This window comes from Quercus lobata, chromosome 1, assembly GCF_001633185.2.
Source record: "Quercus lobata isolate SW786 chromosome 1, ValleyOak3.0 Primary Assembly, whole genome shotgun sequence".
Taxonomy (NCBI): Eukaryota; Viridiplantae; Streptophyta; class Magnoliopsida; order Fagales; family Fagaceae; genus Quercus; species Quercus lobata.
The window spans coordinates 34,853,356-34,871,181 of NC_044904.1; the positions used below are offsets into that span (position 1 = coordinate 34,853,356).

Genomic DNA, 17,826 nt, shown 5'->3' on the forward strand with positions numbered 1-17,826 from the left:
TGTCACCCCTAAGCAAAAATCACATGCAAGTCACATGCTATTAATTTCTGTCTAACTTAACCATAAAACTAACATTGGGGTGCAAAGTGTATCAAAGGTCACAGTTTAGGGTGCAAAGCGTGTATTCGAATAGTTTAAGGTGCAAAGTGTAATCTAGTGTATAGTTTAGGGTGGTAAAGTGTAATTTCCCCTATATAATAATAAACACATTCTTTTTGTTACCAAATGAAAGGCTTTTTGTGTAAAATTGTAATTTCCAACAGTTCTACCAAAAAATAAACGAAAAAAAAAATCTAAAAGTTGTTTCGAGTTTCAAAACAATACATTAAATTCACATGAGAGGTCTAGGTGGCTCATAAACCAAGAGCCACATAAAACAAAAGAAGAATAAATGATGGTCCATCCAAAGCATAAGAAGAAGGAGAAGAAGTAGAAGAAAGGGAGGGGTGGACTGAGAAAACTTGAGGAGTCGGAGAGGCAATGTGGGGATCAATTGGAAACATGATAATCACATCAACGTGAATTCTGCCACTAATTTCTCTTTTTTCTTTTTTTCTTTTTCACTTTTTGTACTGCCCGATTTAGATTTTTTGATACAGTCCAATATCAAGTGGTACGTTTTAGAGGTAATTTGATATCGGTTCACTGGCCAGAACAAAAAATATAGGCCAATATGGAATGGTAATGACTTCCATGGCTATGGCTGGTGAATAAGGTCCAAATTGCAAGGGTGTCTAGATATTCAAGTTTTATGGGTGTGGCTGTGTGTGTCTCAACTCTGAAGTTTTTCAAGTTTGGGGGTTTTCAGAAACAAAGTCACTTCGTCTAAGGCAAAGCCGCATTGCTTTATATATACATAAAAGAGAGTACTAACAGGCGTCTCTCTCTTTTTTATTAACGTGAGTATTTTATTTTTTGGAATTAAATTATATATATATTATTTTTTAAATATTATGTTGTGCTGACGCGAAAAATTATGGTGTCAATAGAGATTTTGGTTATATATATATATATATATATATAGACCAGTCAATTATGCTAAATTTATAAATTTAATATCTATATTTGTATTTAATTAATTAATAAAGTAATTATGACATTATTGGGGTTCGACCTTAGTTGAACCTCAGTCCAACCTTAAAAATCTTGAGCCTCTCTCCGTACCGTTCTATCCGTACCGTTCTATGAATAGTCTGGGTCTAAAAATAGTTTGGTACACATTAAAAGAAGAGGAAAAAGTACGCTCATGGTCTAGCAAGATTAGGTAAAGATTTATAGAGGGGATGAAAACATGGACTGTATCCTTACCGACTCAAGTATAGAGTATTTTGGCTTCTGGTTTAGCCATTGTTTGAGTAATAAAATGTCTACAATGATTCTTAAAAATAAATAAATAAAGTGCTCTAATTTTATGTAATTTTTTTTAATATTTAAACTACTTCTTGGTAGATTGAAACTACTTTAAGCTCATTAAAAATGTTTTCAATCCATTTAAACCCTACAATTCATTAAAATTATCTAAATTTTCTCAGAAAATTATTATTAACTTAAATATATAACCTTCAATGAATTTACTATATATGAGAAAATAATAATTTTTTTTAGGAAGGACAAAATAATAAGTTAATTAAATAGTTTGTGAATAAGTTCAAGCTTGATCAATAAGACAATAAATATAAAATGACTTGTCAGCCTTAAAAAAATTAAAGGATATATGAATAAATAAAAGTTGTAAAGATTATAAATAATTGATTGACTATATTTTTGGGATTGTATAAGTATTATTTTAATGACTTGAGTTTATTAATCTTATATGAAGATATATATATAAGACTTGAATGTTATAAAGTCGTATGGTTATTTTATTTTTTAAATCTGGGTTGATTGTGATTTTAAGAATAAGAAATGACAGATTAGTAACTAATTATTGAAAATACTACTCACCAGTCCCCACCCCAGTCTCCAATTCCTAACGAAAAATTTAATTCTAATCAAGTGGACCACTAAACCAACAGCACCAATTATCTTAGCTTCAAGAAGGTAAGAAAAGAAAAATTGAATTTTTTCTCATGGCTAATTATTATGCTGACCGAATAAGGATTGGGAGTGAGAGAAATTTGGGAAATGAAGTAACCAGAGAGACACCTCAGAAAGTTGAGTTGGGACTTGGAGTGCAGAAAGAGTTACCATGATCTGTGAAAGCCCAAGAACACAATGAACTGTTTCGGTTTTTTTTTTTTTTTTTTTTCTCAAATTTATTGCTCTGGCTATATGACTTACGAAGAAATGAGGATTGAGATCAGACCTGATGCAATTCACCCCTCTTCTCTCACAAAATTTTTACTTTCTTAACTTTTAAATTTAAATTTTAATATATTCAATTTAATAATTGAGATTGAAAGTTAATTTTTAGCAAATATTTTAAAATCTATGATGGTAACTGGTGGTTTTTGGTAGCAGGTCAGTGTTACTTGGTGTTTTGTTGATCAAAAACTCTACCTGCAAAAGGTTTTCTCAAATCAGATACATAAGGCATAAATAAAATAAAATAAAAATAGAGAAGAGAAGAGAAGAAGAAGAAGAAGAAGAGGAAGAGGAAGAGGAAGAAGAGGAGGAGGAGGAAGAATAACCTGCAGCAGCACGTAGAGGAAAGCAGCAGAGAGATGAGATCTGTTCTGTGGCATGAGCTGCGGAGATGGTCTAATCTATTGATCACTCAAAGGGTAAAATTGGGTTTTTAACAAAACATTTGGGTAATTTGGTAATTGACCCTTCATTCCAACGGTAGTATTTACTCCATCCATTTGGGAATGTAACAAAATATTGTTTTGTTTATAAAAATAAAATTAATTAATTTGTTAATATTCTTATTATACTCCTACTTTATTTTTAAAACTATTTGAAAAGAAAACTAACAAATATTTTTTTAAAAAATTAATCTAATTGGGGCATCTTTTTAATTATCTCATTAAGAATAAATCTTTTCAAAAAAATTGATAAATTTATTTAAGGATAATTTTGTAAATTTATACATTTTTATAAGGTATACAAGACACAACACAGTTTTGAAATTCAAAATATAAGGGTATGTTTGGTAATTGTCATCTTCCCTTATTTTTGTTTCTAAAAATAATTTTTTATTTTTGAGATTAAAAAACTTGTTTGACAATCGAAAATGGACAAAAAATAAAAATTGTTCTCACAAAATTTTTACTTTTTTTTACTTCTTAATTTTAATTTTAATATATTTAATTTAATGATTGAAATTGAAAGTTGAAATAAATTTCTTTCAATTTCAATCATTAAAATTATTTCAATTTCAATCATTGAAAGTTGAAAGAAATTTATTTCAACTTTCAATCCAGCCATTTATTACAATTACAATAATCTAGGTATTTCACGTTATCTCATTCTCAGTACAAGAAAATATTCAAAGTCAGAAAGATACAATACGAAACAAGCCAAGATTGACAGTTTTAATTTGGTGCATTGCTCAATACTTTTGTCGACTGTTGATTTCATATGTAACCCCGCCAAAGGAACTCAAATGGTCAAATGATTCGGTAGGAAGTTTCAACATAATTTACATTAGTGGATATACGAAACCTTAACAGTTATTTACCATAAATCTATATATTATAATCTATTTATATATTCAATTATATTCTAATTAGACTATACTTTGTGTAAAGTGGCATCTAAAATCAAGATTCAACTTTCAAGTGCTCCAATTTGATGGAGCCCTCTTTCGTAGAACTGATCATGTGGAAGCCATGGCAGCAAGAATGGCAGTGTAGTTTTCAAAGGACATTTACATAAGGGAAGCAGTATTTTAAGGAGATTTGGCTACCGTCATCGAAGCTAGGGCATGTAGTACTTTATGTTAAATTAAATTCAAGCTTAAGTTCAAACTTGACTATTAAATGAGTCAAGTTCAAACATAATAGGATCATGTTAATAGGTGCATTTATGGCAATTCAGGCTTAGGTTCAAACTTGTCTATTAATATACTAATGATTGTAAAAAAAAAAAAAAAAAAAAAAATACTTATATAGATTTGAGATTAAATTGTATAGATTCGTAAATAGATTTATATGATATCAAATTATTATTTGTAGTTTATTAACAATATTAACAGTGGTGGCTCTAAAATTTTTTTTCAGGGTGTTTCTTAAGAAACATAAATTGTACCATCCAATAAAAAGAGAAATTCAAATATTGACAACAACAACAATAAAAAAACATGCAAATACATAAAATTTACAATTGCATTCTACGAGTTTTCATATTTTGAAATTGTTGTATGATAGTCTCATTATCAGTGTTACAAGTTTTATCTCTTTCAATGTACACAACCAAGTAATCATTCATCAACTGAATGTAAAACAAATTATGAAGCAAAATTTAATTTTATTGGCATAAAAAAAAAAAAACTATGGATGTTCCTAAATTTTTTTTGAAGGGTAGACAAATAAAATTTTTAAAATTATTATATATATATATATATATTTTTAAGGTCAGGGTGGTCCTAGGACCACCTTGGCCATAAGGTGGCGCTACCCCTGACAATAAATACAATCATGGTTTTACTATATATGAGAAAATGAGAAGTTAATGAAATAGTTTGTGAATAAGCTCAAGTTTGTTTAATAAGCAAAAGAACCAAATTTAAACATATAATCTTGTTTGGTGATAAGCTCCACCTTGGATGTTGTTTGGGAAAAAAATTGGTGTAAAGGCTCTACATAGATATAGTTTGGTACACATTAAAAGAAGAGGAAATAACACGCACATGCTCTAGCAAGATTAGCTAAAGATTTATAGAGGGGATGAAAACATGGACCACTTCCTTACCTACTAAGGTATAGCGTACTATGGCTTCTGATTTAGCCATGGTTTGAGTAATAAAGGGTTTGTTTGGTAGAGTAGTTTGAATAATATTGTTTGTATTTTTTTGAAATATGTATAGGTGAAAAAATGTGTGAAAATAAATGTAATATTATTTAAAAACTGAAAATATGTTGCTAAAATGCTCTACCAAACGGGTCCAAAATGTCTACGTTGATTCTCAATAAATAAATAAAGTGCTCTGGCTGAGGAAGGTTTTTTTTTTTTTTTTCCTTCTTGTTTTGCTCACTCAGGGATTAGGATCCGGTCTCACAAAGTTTTTGCAATTTTTACTTTTTCAACTTTTTTTTTTTTTTTTTGCTTCTTATAAATTTTTGCTTAACTTTTTTTAATTAACGGTTGAGATTGAAAGTTGCTAAATGAAACTTTCAATCTCAACCATTCATAGTAGCATCAATACAATATCCTAAGTATTGCACATAATGTCAATCTCTCTCATAGTTATAATTGTCAATATTATACTATACACAATATATATTATATGATATGTATTATAACGTGTGTAAAAATTTTTATATTGATGTATCATATACCGTAGAAAGTTGAGTTGGGACTTTTTTTTTTTTTTTTGAGAAATAGTTGAGTTGGGACTTGGCAGGGAAAGAGTTACTCTATTCTGTGAAAGGTTCAAGAAAACACTGAAAAGTCGTCAAGAAAACAATGCAATTAGTTTCGGGCTTTTTTTTTTCTTTGCTGTCACGTTAAATCACGCGATTTCAAAAGTCATCAGTTTCAAAAATGACAAAAAGAGTACGAAGATATATATGATATACAGTGAAAAGGATACAAAACGAAACACGCCAAGATTGACAGCTTTAAATTTTTTTTTTTTGGTTATCTATTGACAGCTTTATTGGTTGCTTTTTCCATTTCATATGGAATCCAGCGTTCTGCTCATGACTAATAGAATGCAGCCAAAGAAACTCAAACGATTAATGTCGGAAGGAAGTTTCGAGCATAATTTGCATAAGTGGATATACGGATTTTTTTTTTTTTGGTTGCTAATAGGTTATACGGAACCTTAATTCTTAAAAGCTATTTACCATAAATCTATTATATAATTCCATTGGATTCTAATTAGTAATTACAATATATTTTTGTGTCCGTTTGGAGAGTACAGAAAGTTGCGGTGCGTTTTACCTTTCACGTTTTGCCTTTTTTTTTTATTCAGCCGCAATATTTAACTAAGTCTTCCGTGAACAGTGCATTCGTGCACTGTTCATGTACCTATAAATTTCACTTTTAGTAACTTTTTCATTAAAAATGGGTCTCACGATACTATTCACATATTTAAAAATTATTTTGCTACAGTGTTTTCAGTTTCAGTTTTCAGTTTCAGTAACAATAAACTCAATCCAAACGGACCCTTTGTGTAAAATGGCATCAAAATAAAGATTAAATTATTAAAATGCTCCAATTTAATGGTTTTTTTTTTGTTGTTGTTGTTGTTGTTGTTGTTGTTGTTGTTGTGTGGAACTGAGGGAATAATTATCCGAGGTAATAAAAGGAAGGAAAAATGGCTGCTTTGACAAACAAGATCATGATATCAAATTATTATTTGTTGTTTATTAACAATATAAACAATTCATCCGTAATAAAAATTTATAAATTTGTGAATGATTAAATAATTTTTAATCATGATTTTATTATATATTGAAAAATGATAAGTCAATTAAATAGGTCGTGAACAAGCTTGAGCTTGTTCAATAAGCAAGTGAACCAAACTTGAATGTATAATCTTGCTTAGGGATAAAGTATTAGCTTGGATTATGTTCAAAATAAAATTAAATAATGAAAAAATTTGATCTTTAAATATTTGACTTAACCTGGCTTGACTCGTTTATAACGGAAGTCGCACAATTTGATGTTGAGGCTATATATACAACTTGATATACATTAAAAGAAGAGAAAATAGCACGGCATATGTACAGATGTACTAATAAGATTAGTTAAAGATTTATAGAGGGGTGGAAACATGAAATGCTGCATTACCTGCTCTAGTAGAATGTGTTATACTATTATCGCTTCTAACTTAGCCATGGTTTGAGTAATAATATATCTCCATTGATTCTTTTATAATAATAAAAAAAGTGTCTAATTTTATGTCTTTTTCTTAATAATTTAAACCACTTTTTTGTTAATTAAAATTACTTTAAACTCATTTAAAAGTGTTTTCAATCCATTTAAACCCTACAATTCATTTAAAATTATCTAAATTTTCTTAACAAAATTTATTATTAACTCAAGTATAACCTTCAATGAAATTTCTTTTACTATATTCTAAAAATTTGACAGTTCATTTTCAATATATATTTTCATAATATGTTTAAAATTTACAAAAATCAAATAAAAATTAATTGTACTTCATAAAAAATAAAAAGTAAATTCATTGTATCACAATAAAAAGAAGTCATGTTGTAAAGTAAAAAATTAAGAATATAAAAATAGGCTAATCATTTACCTTCTTATTTTTTAAAACTAAAACGTAAACTAAAAACCTTATAACTCAATTGATTGGTACTTGCTCATTCCAAGACATACAATATTCAAATCTCAGCTCTCTAATATAACTATCAAATTATTGTAAAAAAAAAAAAAAAAAAAGGAAAATTTAAGTAATCAAGAGTCATAATCTGCCAAATACTATACTTGTAATAACTTGTAAGGTTTTCCCGAAGTTGAAGAGAAAAGAAAATTGCGGCCATGTCAATTTATTTATTTATTTTTTATAGAGGTAATAATGATATTTTATGATAAAAATCCAAAGAAAGAATATATGGAGTTGGGTGGTTGACGTATGCAACCAATTTTGTTTAGACGAATTACGTAGCCAAGTTCTCAATAAAAACAAAGATCGAAGGAGGTCTATTTGGATCCCAATACATCCAAGGAAATAATATCCCTATAATTACAAGACACTAAATTAAACATTCAGTAATGACATTTAATACTCTATTTCTAGGTTTAGCTGTCTATTATTTTCATATATATATTTTAGACTCAATATTTTGTCAATATTGAAATTTAATATAGTAAGGATAGAGGTTCATTATATCATATATAGAGATGAATCTATTCTCTTTAAAAACTTTAATTAATTTAGTGAAATTGATGCACGTTTATTTTGGTTAAATTTAGATAAATTTTTAATAAAATATTAAATTAGTAAGATTGATGTGAATACGAAGATAACAAAGATACAAAACAGAGCTCACTTAAAAAAATCAGAATGATTGCTTTATTGGTAGCTTTATTAGTTTCAACACTTTCGGAAAGCAACCATAAATAATTCCATCTTTATGGAATTACCTTAACATGGTGGTAGATTATTTTGAACATCATTTGGGCCCAACTCCCTCTGGCCTGGTCCACCAGGTGGGTCTTCTCTCCATATTGGAGGATGGTTATTGGAAGATGGTTTTTTTTTTTTTTTTTTTGGGTGGTGGATTTGGTGAGGTATGGCTAGAAGTGTCAGCACTTATGACTGTTAATGAATTGTATAGTGGATAGGGATGTTTGGTTAAAAGACAAAATACGAGGGACAGGACCAAACCCTATAACCAAAAATGCAAAAGCCTAAGGGCCAAATTCAGGCCATGTTTGGTTGTCAAGAAAATACAGATTGAAATGAAAAGATTTTAGGTTGTCTTATTGAATTTCTTAGAGACTAAACAAGAACTAAATACACTCCAATATGAAAATTAAGTAAACATTAGCACAATGTTGGTAAGTCCATTACGAACAAGAAAACTAAACCGCCAGATGCTTTTGCTTGATTGGGACACACAATTGATAATATCCAGTAGCATCAAATAATAACTTAGATGCGTAATAGCAATATTAAAAAAAAAAAAAAACTAATAATGCTACCAAATAACTTAGTGCTGAATCTCGCTAAAAACTAAAAATGAAAACAAAATATACCATTTTTTTTCTAAATTTAAACCAAACAATCCCTAAGATTTGCACGATCTAAATCAATTTTACTTCACGTGGTTTCAAAAGTCAGGTTCAAAAAGTTAACAGAAATGACATAAAGCTTGACAGCTTTAATTGGGACACACAATTGATAATATCATAGGAAGAAATAATACAAAGTGTGAAAGCTTGACAGCTCATAGGAAGACACTTCAAAAAAAGCTCATAGGAAGAAATAATACAAAGTGTGAAAGATACAAAACGAAACACGCCAAGATTGACTGCATAATTGGTTTTGCTTTATTCATTGGGTGGGGCTCTGCTCATGACTTTTGCTTCCATTTCATATGGAATCCAACGCTCCACTCATGACTTTTGAAATCCAGCCAAAGGAACTCAAATTTAATGTCGGTAGGAATTTTCAAATGATTTCAATATACTTTTGTGTAAAGTGGCATCTAAAACAAAGATTCAAATGCTCCAATTTAATGGGGGTCCTCTTTCGTGGAACTGATGGTGGTCTTGGAATAATTATCCGAAATAATGAAAGAAAGGAAAAATGGTTGCCTTGCCAAGCCAGATAATAGTAATGTCACCAACCATGATATCGAATTATTATTTGTAATTCATTGGCAATATAAATAATTTATTTGTATTAAAAACAGGGCCGGCCCAAGGCTTAAGTCTAAGGCCTCACCAAAAAAAAAAAAAAAAAAAAAAATTCTGCTGAGGGAAAAATGCCCCACTTCTCATGATTACATGGCTAAATTTTTATTAAATTATATATATATTTTTAAAGATTGTGCATTTTTTTAATTAGTGATGTTAGGGATATTACAAATTTTTTGAAACTTGTTTTTATACTGCTTTTAGCGTATTTTTCCTTTTCATTTTTATTAAGACTCTTAAAGTACGGGATTGATAGAACCCTAAAATGTTTCAAAAAATGTTACAAATGTGTTAAATCATCGATTATAGATTAATCTCCCATGATACTTTGAGACTTTAATTTTAGTAAACTAATATCCTACAAAACCACATACCAAATAATATCTATCTCTCTCTCTTAAAAACAATATAAAATTAAAAATTAGATCACAGCTTTACGTAAATATGTCTCGTCATATATCCAAAATAAATTATATTTTTTAATCGTAATAAATTTATATTTCTTTATATTAATATTTATGATTTAACTATGATACTCAATTCTCTATACGAAATTAACATTAGTTTAGTTGGTATTATTCATCAAATTATGAATTTAATGTATCAAATTAACATTGATTTGATTAATATTAAATAATTTTGTTTAATTAATATTTACATATTAAAGGCTCTGCATAAATTTTTTGCCTTAGGCCCTAAATTATGTTTGGCCACCCTTGACTAAAAATTTATAAATTTGTGAATGATTAAACAATTTTTAGTCATGGTTTTACTATATATTGAAAAATAATAAGTTAATTAAACAAGTTGTGAACAAGCTCGAGTTTGTTTAATAAGCAGGTGAACCAAACTTGAATATATAATCTTGTTTGGTGATAAAGTTCTAGCTTGGTTCATGTTCAAAATAAAATTAGATAATGAACAAATTTGAACTCTAAATATTTGGCTTAATTCGGCTCATTTAAAACCCTAATAGAAGATGCACAAGTTAGCTTTAAGGTTCTAGACAGATCCAACTTGGTACACATTAAAAGAAGAAGAAATAATATGGCACATGCACTAGCATGATTAGCTAAAGATTTATAGAGGGGATGAAAACATGGGTTGCTACCTACTCTAGTAGAGCGTATTATGGCTTCTGATTTAGCCATGGTTTATGTCCTTTTTATAAACTAAAAAAAAAAAACCACTTTTTGGTCAATTAAAACTACTTTAAGCTCATTTAGAAGTGTCTTCTAAATGAGGCCATATGAGGCCATCATGTCCTTGATGACTTCTAAAGCCATATGAGGCTATCATGTCCTTGATGACTTCTAAAGCTAAGTATAACAAATTGTACCGTAAGAGAAATTTCTTCACCATTAAGAGTCACGTAATTCCATAATGTCCTTGATATCTTCTAATAGAAGACTAAAAACGAAGCATAACAAATGGTACCGTAAGAATAAGTTTCTTCAACATTAAGCCATGTAAGGCTATCATGCCTCCTTTTGAAAAGATCAGGAAAATTTTAAATTATCATTAATTTTATGTTAAAGGATTCGGCACCGATATTAATGTGATTGGTATTATTTCAACCACATAATAAATAAATATATGAAATTAGTTTTTTTTTTTTTTTTTAATATTTGTATTTGTATTTGATAATACATTAGTTTGTAAGGTTTATGAAATGAAATTTGTAACATCTTCAGAATTACTTAAGTAAAATATGGGACTTGATTATTTTCTTTTTAGAAACAAACACATATACACACAAAGGAGAGGGAAATGAGTTCTAACACAAAAATACACCACAATTTCACTCAAAAGCCATGATAACTTTTAAGAGAGGATGAGACAAGTTATACTATACACAACACACTCTCTTAAGTAACATGAAACTTAACTAAGTAGTGAGAGGAGGATATATAGATTATAATATCATAACAATAAGTTTAGAGTCACAACTTTTCTTACATTTTTTTTTTTTAAAATTGTTGAGGTAACAAATTGTTAATGGTAGACAATAAAGTAGTGTTAGTGATAAACTCATATAGTCATGCGAGAATTAATCACAACTTGTGAAATCAATAATTATGAAAAATATTGTGATGTAACTTTACTCATGCCATAATGGATTTGAAAAAAATATTATAATAAACTAGCTGATATCTTGTGTAATGCACGGTGCATTTTGATAAATTTTGTAAGAAATTATTTATGACCCATTGATTTCATGAATACATTTATTGTTTATCACAATTAATCTATGAAATTTTCTACTAAAACTAAATTCAAACTAAATACATTGAGGGAAAAAATTCCTCTAATTCATGCAACCTAGAAACGTAACTAGGTCACAATTCACATTGTCATTTACAAACGTGTTAGTTCTTAGGTGTCTTTGTTGTATGATTTATGCTTTATATATCAACTAGCTTGTAATCTCATGCATATGCATGGATACACTTAAAGATATATAGTAAAATGCATAATATAATTCCTATATATATAATTTAAATACTATTAATAGTTATTTTTATATTTTATTAACTCTTAAAAAAAATTTGTAAGGATATTATTAGGTATAAAATGTAAATTGTCCATTTTTTATTATTATTGTGAAGCACTTTTTTTTCTTCTTTTCAATTCATTAATTTTAGACTCTTTGGTTTTTATATTTAATAGCTCACTTGGATAAATATTTATAATGTGGTTTCACATTTGATTCTAAAATTAAGAAATAAAACTCTTTAATAATAAATAATTTAGAACACATGGCGCAAAATTAGAACTCTAATTTGGAATTTTAATTTGAATTTCTCTCAGTTTCACCTATTATTATATTATTATTATTATTATTATTATTATTATTATTATATATAGTTTAGATATAAAAACTGCTAGAATTTCATGATACAACAACAAAAAAAATAATGCCATAGTGATGCAATAATATCACAATTTAACCTCTAAATTCAAATTGAACTAAAAGCAACCAAAAAAACTACAAATCCATACCAAGTATATGCATCATATGGAAAACCAAAAATCTAATTTGACACATAATATGAAAAAATAAGCCTAAACACATTATTATGCTAAATAAGTAAAAACGTATACATAACATCTAAAAAAAATATTGAAGATGAACATAATATTTTCCAAATTAACATACCTCTCAGAAAGAAAACCAAAGATATTGAGAGAAAAATTATGGAAGTTTAATTTTTAATTTTTAATTTTGTTTATACAAGATAGAAATTCTACTCTTGCCTAATCTAAGTATGTATATGTGTGTGAAACTCGTTCCTAGAGGCTTGAATCCCGGCCTTTGCCCTCCACACCCCACAAACACTTATACATGTAGAGTGACCACTACACCAAGGGTGCGTGGTGGTGGAAGTTTAATTTTTAAGCCCAAAGGGAATGGAGATTTATATTGGACAAATGTGGAGACGAGTAATAATATTACTCAATTCATTGAATCCAACTCTTGCAATTTTGCATTGAAGTTAGTTTTATGTAGAAAATTGAAAAGTTTTCTTAACTTCTACATTTCCCATGACTTTTTAGATCCATCCATATCTATCCAAACCATGTAAAATTATAAATGTATACATATCCTTTAAAGTTTATTAATACATTGAAATAAATGCATTTGTCATTGCTTAATAGTTTAACATAAATGCTAAATTTAGATGAGGTGAAAGTCTAATGAAAAGGATGTCATATAATGTGTCACTTGGCAGAATCTCATGCTTTCCCTCATGAGTCCCTAGTTATATATATATATATATATATATATATAAAATATGATTGATTGGTCTGTTGTATGCTATAAATTATAACCATTACAATTAGTTTAATAGAACTTTTTCCTTGTATCACCAAAGAAATAGAAAGTTCACTAATCACCTAAAGTAGTTGAGTTTGGAGGTAGCGGGATGTCTTGGGTGTAATGCTAATTAGGTTGTAACGCATGCTTATGCACAAAAACATTCAACAATAGTGATGATAAAGTGATTTTATCTAGGTACATGAGGTGATTATCTTAGTTTTTGCGCTGAGTATTATGAATGGGTTAATTAGAACTAAAATTAAGAAAATTAAATTATACTAGTGGCTCAAAATTAGAAAACAATTAGAAACTTTGTATTCTAATTGTACTTTGACTTTAATATATATATATATATATATATCTTATATATAAAAGTGAGAAAAAAATGGTATTATTATGTACTTTTAAACATTGTGCCTTCAACCACACTACATTACGGCCAAGTAATATAGATTAGAAACAATAGTCGTTTGGTAGAAATGACACTCATATGTATTAAGAGGTCATGTGATACCTGAATTTGGATTGTGAAAGATGTTGCACAAGTGTGTGTTGAGTGCTATTGCTACATTAGATGTTTATTAGGTTGATCTGGAATATATAATCGATTACAATGAACCTTAATTATAATTTTATTTGTTCTTTTAGGATATAACATAAATGTGATTAGATCTTTCCTCAAGTTATAGCAAGTCATAACCAATGGATTTTAGGTTGGAAGCATTGTTGTAAATATATTTTACTCGAAATGATTAATTGTGACATGATACGACATTTCAATTCATCTTGAAAATAGTGAATTTAATTATTTAATTATTAATAATCATGTTCTTACTTTGATCATGTGTGGGTATCAAAGCATTAAAAGCACAAATATTTTTGTCATTTCCATTTTTTTTCTTTTTTGGATTGTTTTGTTCCCCCTTGTTTTTTTTTTTTTAAAAAAAAAAGGTTTTGTGCTCTCATTAAAAATCATGTTTTTGCTAATTTGGTAACTCAGCAATAAATAAGAATAATTTATTTTTTGTGGTACTATTTTGTGCTTTTTGTATGAAATTGAATACTTCCTATGCTAATTTTGGCTTTTACTAGGAATGCCCATTTTTGCTAAACTCTCTTTATAATCTCATCCCTCATGAGCTATTGGTATTTTGTGCATTTAATTTTCCCAAGTACGTGAACCAAAGTGACAAAATGGAGTCAACCAGGCATACTTTTGTAGGCAATAATAAAGAAGAGCTACTTGCATTTAGAAGCTTAGGAGATGATGATGAGGGGAGCAGATGTGTATGTCTCACTTCGGTAAGAGAAAAAATAAAGAATTGTTTGATTAGCTTACAAGATTTTTCTGGGAAAGCATGGGAAATGGGTCGCTCTGATCCCCGAAAAATCATATTTGGAATCAAAATGGGACTGGCATTGTCAATTGTGACCTTGCTCATATTCTGGAGAGAAACATATCACGACATTGGTCAGTACTCCATATGGGCAATCCTCACTGTCATTGTGATGTTTGAATTCAGCATAGGTATGATAATTATCGTTTAGTGTATTATATTTGAATTGTATATTTGTTAGGAGTTTGTTCATGATCAAAATATTAAATTATAAAAATTTGCTTCAATGGTGATTTATGTTTTTATTAAAATCTAAAGCTAACTACTCACTATTATTTCACGTAGGAGCAACTTTCATCAAGGGATTTAATCGTGGGTTGGGAACATTGTGTGCTGGAATTCTTGCTTACTGCTTTGCTGAGCTATCTTTATTGGCTGGCCAATGGGAGCAAGTTGTAATTGTCATAAGCACTTTTATAACAGGTATGAATTTTAACAAATATTACCATGAATCACTTAAAAGTTTAACAAAAAATTTATTTTATGCTCTATGGTGGTTAGGATCTTGTACCTCTTATTTGAAGCTGTATCCGACAATGAAGCCCTATGAATATGGATTTCGAGTATTCATACTGACCTATTGTATCCTTATGGTTGCTGGGAATAGAACAAGAGAATATACAGAGGCAGTCCTGACTCGACTAGTGCTTATTGCAGTGGGGGCAGGGGTCTGTCTAGCTGTAAATATTTGTATTTACCCCATTTGGTCTGGAGAGGATTTGCACAATTTGGTGGTGAAAAATTTCAATAGTTTAGCCAGTTCATTAGAAGGTCTGTGAGTATCTGTTTTAGTTATGCCAGGTGACAATATTATTCAAGAAGTTAAGTAAATGCTTTTTCATATATATATTAGCTAGCTACATTGCTTAAATCTTTTTGTTGATTATCCCAAGCTTGTTTTCTAGGGTGCGTTAATGGGTACTTGAAATGTGTTGAATATGAAAGGGTCCCTTCAACAATTCTTACATTCCAAGCTGCAGATGATCCATTGTACAAGGGTTACCAATCAGTGGTAGAATCCAAAGGCCAAGAGGATACTCTGGTATTTGCTATATTAATATCATACAATGCTAATTGAAAAAAGAAAAAGAAAAAAAAAGAGTAGGTGTTCACTATTATGCATGGTCTTGATGTGTTCTAATATGTGCAGTTAGGCTTCGCAGTCTGGGAACCACCTCACGGTCGTTATAAAATGTTCGATTATCCTTGGAAAAACTATGTTAAAGTAAGCGGTGCATTAAGGCATTGTGCTTTCACAGTCATGGCACTGCATGGATGTATTATGTCAGAAATACAGGTAATTATTATTATTATTATTATTAAAAGATTTCCACTGCATAATTATAAATGAATGTGATTTTTTTTTTTTTTTGAATTAGTAACACATTAATTAGTTTTATAAAAGTTATATAATAAATTTGTAATATATCTAATGTCATTCATTCATAAAATAAAAAAAAACTAATGTCATTCAAATTATTAAACTTGTGAGCCTACATTCAGGCCCCAGCAGAAAGGAGACGGGTCTTTTGTAACGAGCTTCAAAGGGTTGGAGCAGAAGGTGCTAAATTTTTACGTGAGCTTGGTAGCAAAGTAGAAAAGATGGAAAAACTAGGCCCCGAAGACCTACTTAAAGAAGTTCATGAAGCTGCAGAGCAATTACAAAAGAAGATAGACCAAAGATCATATCTCCTAGTCAATTCAGAGAGCTTGGAAATTGGAAAACATCCTAAGGAACTAGAACACCAAGAAAATCTTTTGGATAAAGATAATGAAAGTATGCAATTGGGGTTTAAGTCTTTGAGTGAAACTGTGCTCGATTTGAGGTCACTTCCAGTATGGGCTCCATCAAAATTTGATTATTCAAAGGATATGTCTAGGGAGAAAATATCTTGGCCATTGGGTCTCTCACTTAATGGTGATGCCGTTGGTAAAGAAACTGAATGCAAGACATATGAAAGTGCAAGTGCCTTGTCCCTAGCAACATTTGTTTCGCTTTTGATTGAATTTGTTGCAAGACTTCAAAATGTGGTTGACGCTTTTGAAGAACTCAGTGAGAAAGCAGCTTTTGAGGAGCCGTTTATCAATGTGCCCATTTCAACAAAGAGGGTAGGATTTTGAATCAGACTGTTTAGGCGTTACAGTCTCAAAAAATGAGATGTGTTTCGTTAGCCTCAAAATCACAGAATATCATGAGCAAATTCACCCAAAAAAATAATAAAAAAGGTTCACAAAAAAGAAAGGAATTTATATTGCTAATCCATTGCCTTGGACCTATCACCTTATTATTTCTGGTTTAAAAAAACTGAAATTTCCCTCGTCAATGAATCATATCTTACACATTTATACCCAACCATACATACTGTGCATCATTGCATTGGGCTCAATAGCCCCAAGCCTACCATCTTGTCTAGGTTTAATGTATTGATACTTTCATACTGTTGTACTAATACCTTTGTAGTTTGTACACAGTATTATTTAATTTTATTCATACTTGTGTAGTTGGGTTGTGTATTGCATTTTTATCATATTGGGCCCAAATGAAGGGTCAATTTATTATGCAGTACATTACTGCAAGTCTAAAAACCAAAGGAATAAAGGAAAAAAAATCCACGCAAGGAGGAATGGTTGAAGGTTGATGGGGAACTTTTTAGCTAACTTTATATCTAGTATTCCGAGATGGGCTAGTCTTCCAAAATGAGTTAGTCTTCCGAAATGGGCTAGTCTTCCAAAATTACCTACTTATCAGAAATGAAAGACTTAATGTAACAAATGCAAATTATCATGACTACTCCAACCAAGTGCTCGTCACGCACATAAACAAATGGGTAAGCACTTAAGAGCCTGACCTTCTAACCCATCCGTCACCCTCATTGATGGATGGGTAAAGATGGGCGTACTAAGCCTACATTACAATGCTCACATCATCTAAGACTTTCCTACATTTTTACAACCGACCAACAATGGGATAATTTCCATCTCCTACAAATTAGCAAAGGAATAGTTCCCAACTCCTACAATTTAGCTGAGGGATAACCCCATGTCCCTACAATTTAGCTAAGGTGGTTATCCAAGACCCTTATATAAACACCAAGGCACCCAAATTTCGAG

The 17,826-nt window shown here is 29.6% G+C and overlaps 1 protein-coding gene across 1 annotated transcript; it reads left to right on the top strand.

Annotated features, from left to right (window-relative positions):
• Positions 1 to 14,372: 14,372 nt before the first annotated feature.
• LOC115988432 (aluminum-activated malate transporter 9-like) lies at positions 14,373 to 17,216 on the top strand. The gene is made up of 6 exons (XM_031112011.1): positions 14,373 to 14,846; positions 15,001 to 15,138; positions 15,217 to 15,486; positions 15,621 to 15,757; positions 15,866 to 16,012; positions 16,219 to 17,216. Exons 1-6 carry the CDS (start codon positions 14,513 to 14,515, stop codon positions 16,834 to 16,836), a joined length of 1,644 nt encoding a protein of 547 aa, XP_030967871.1. The 5' UTR covers positions 14,373 to 14,512; the 3' UTR covers positions 16,837 to 17,216.
• Positions 17,217 to 17,826: the final 610 nt, after the last annotated feature.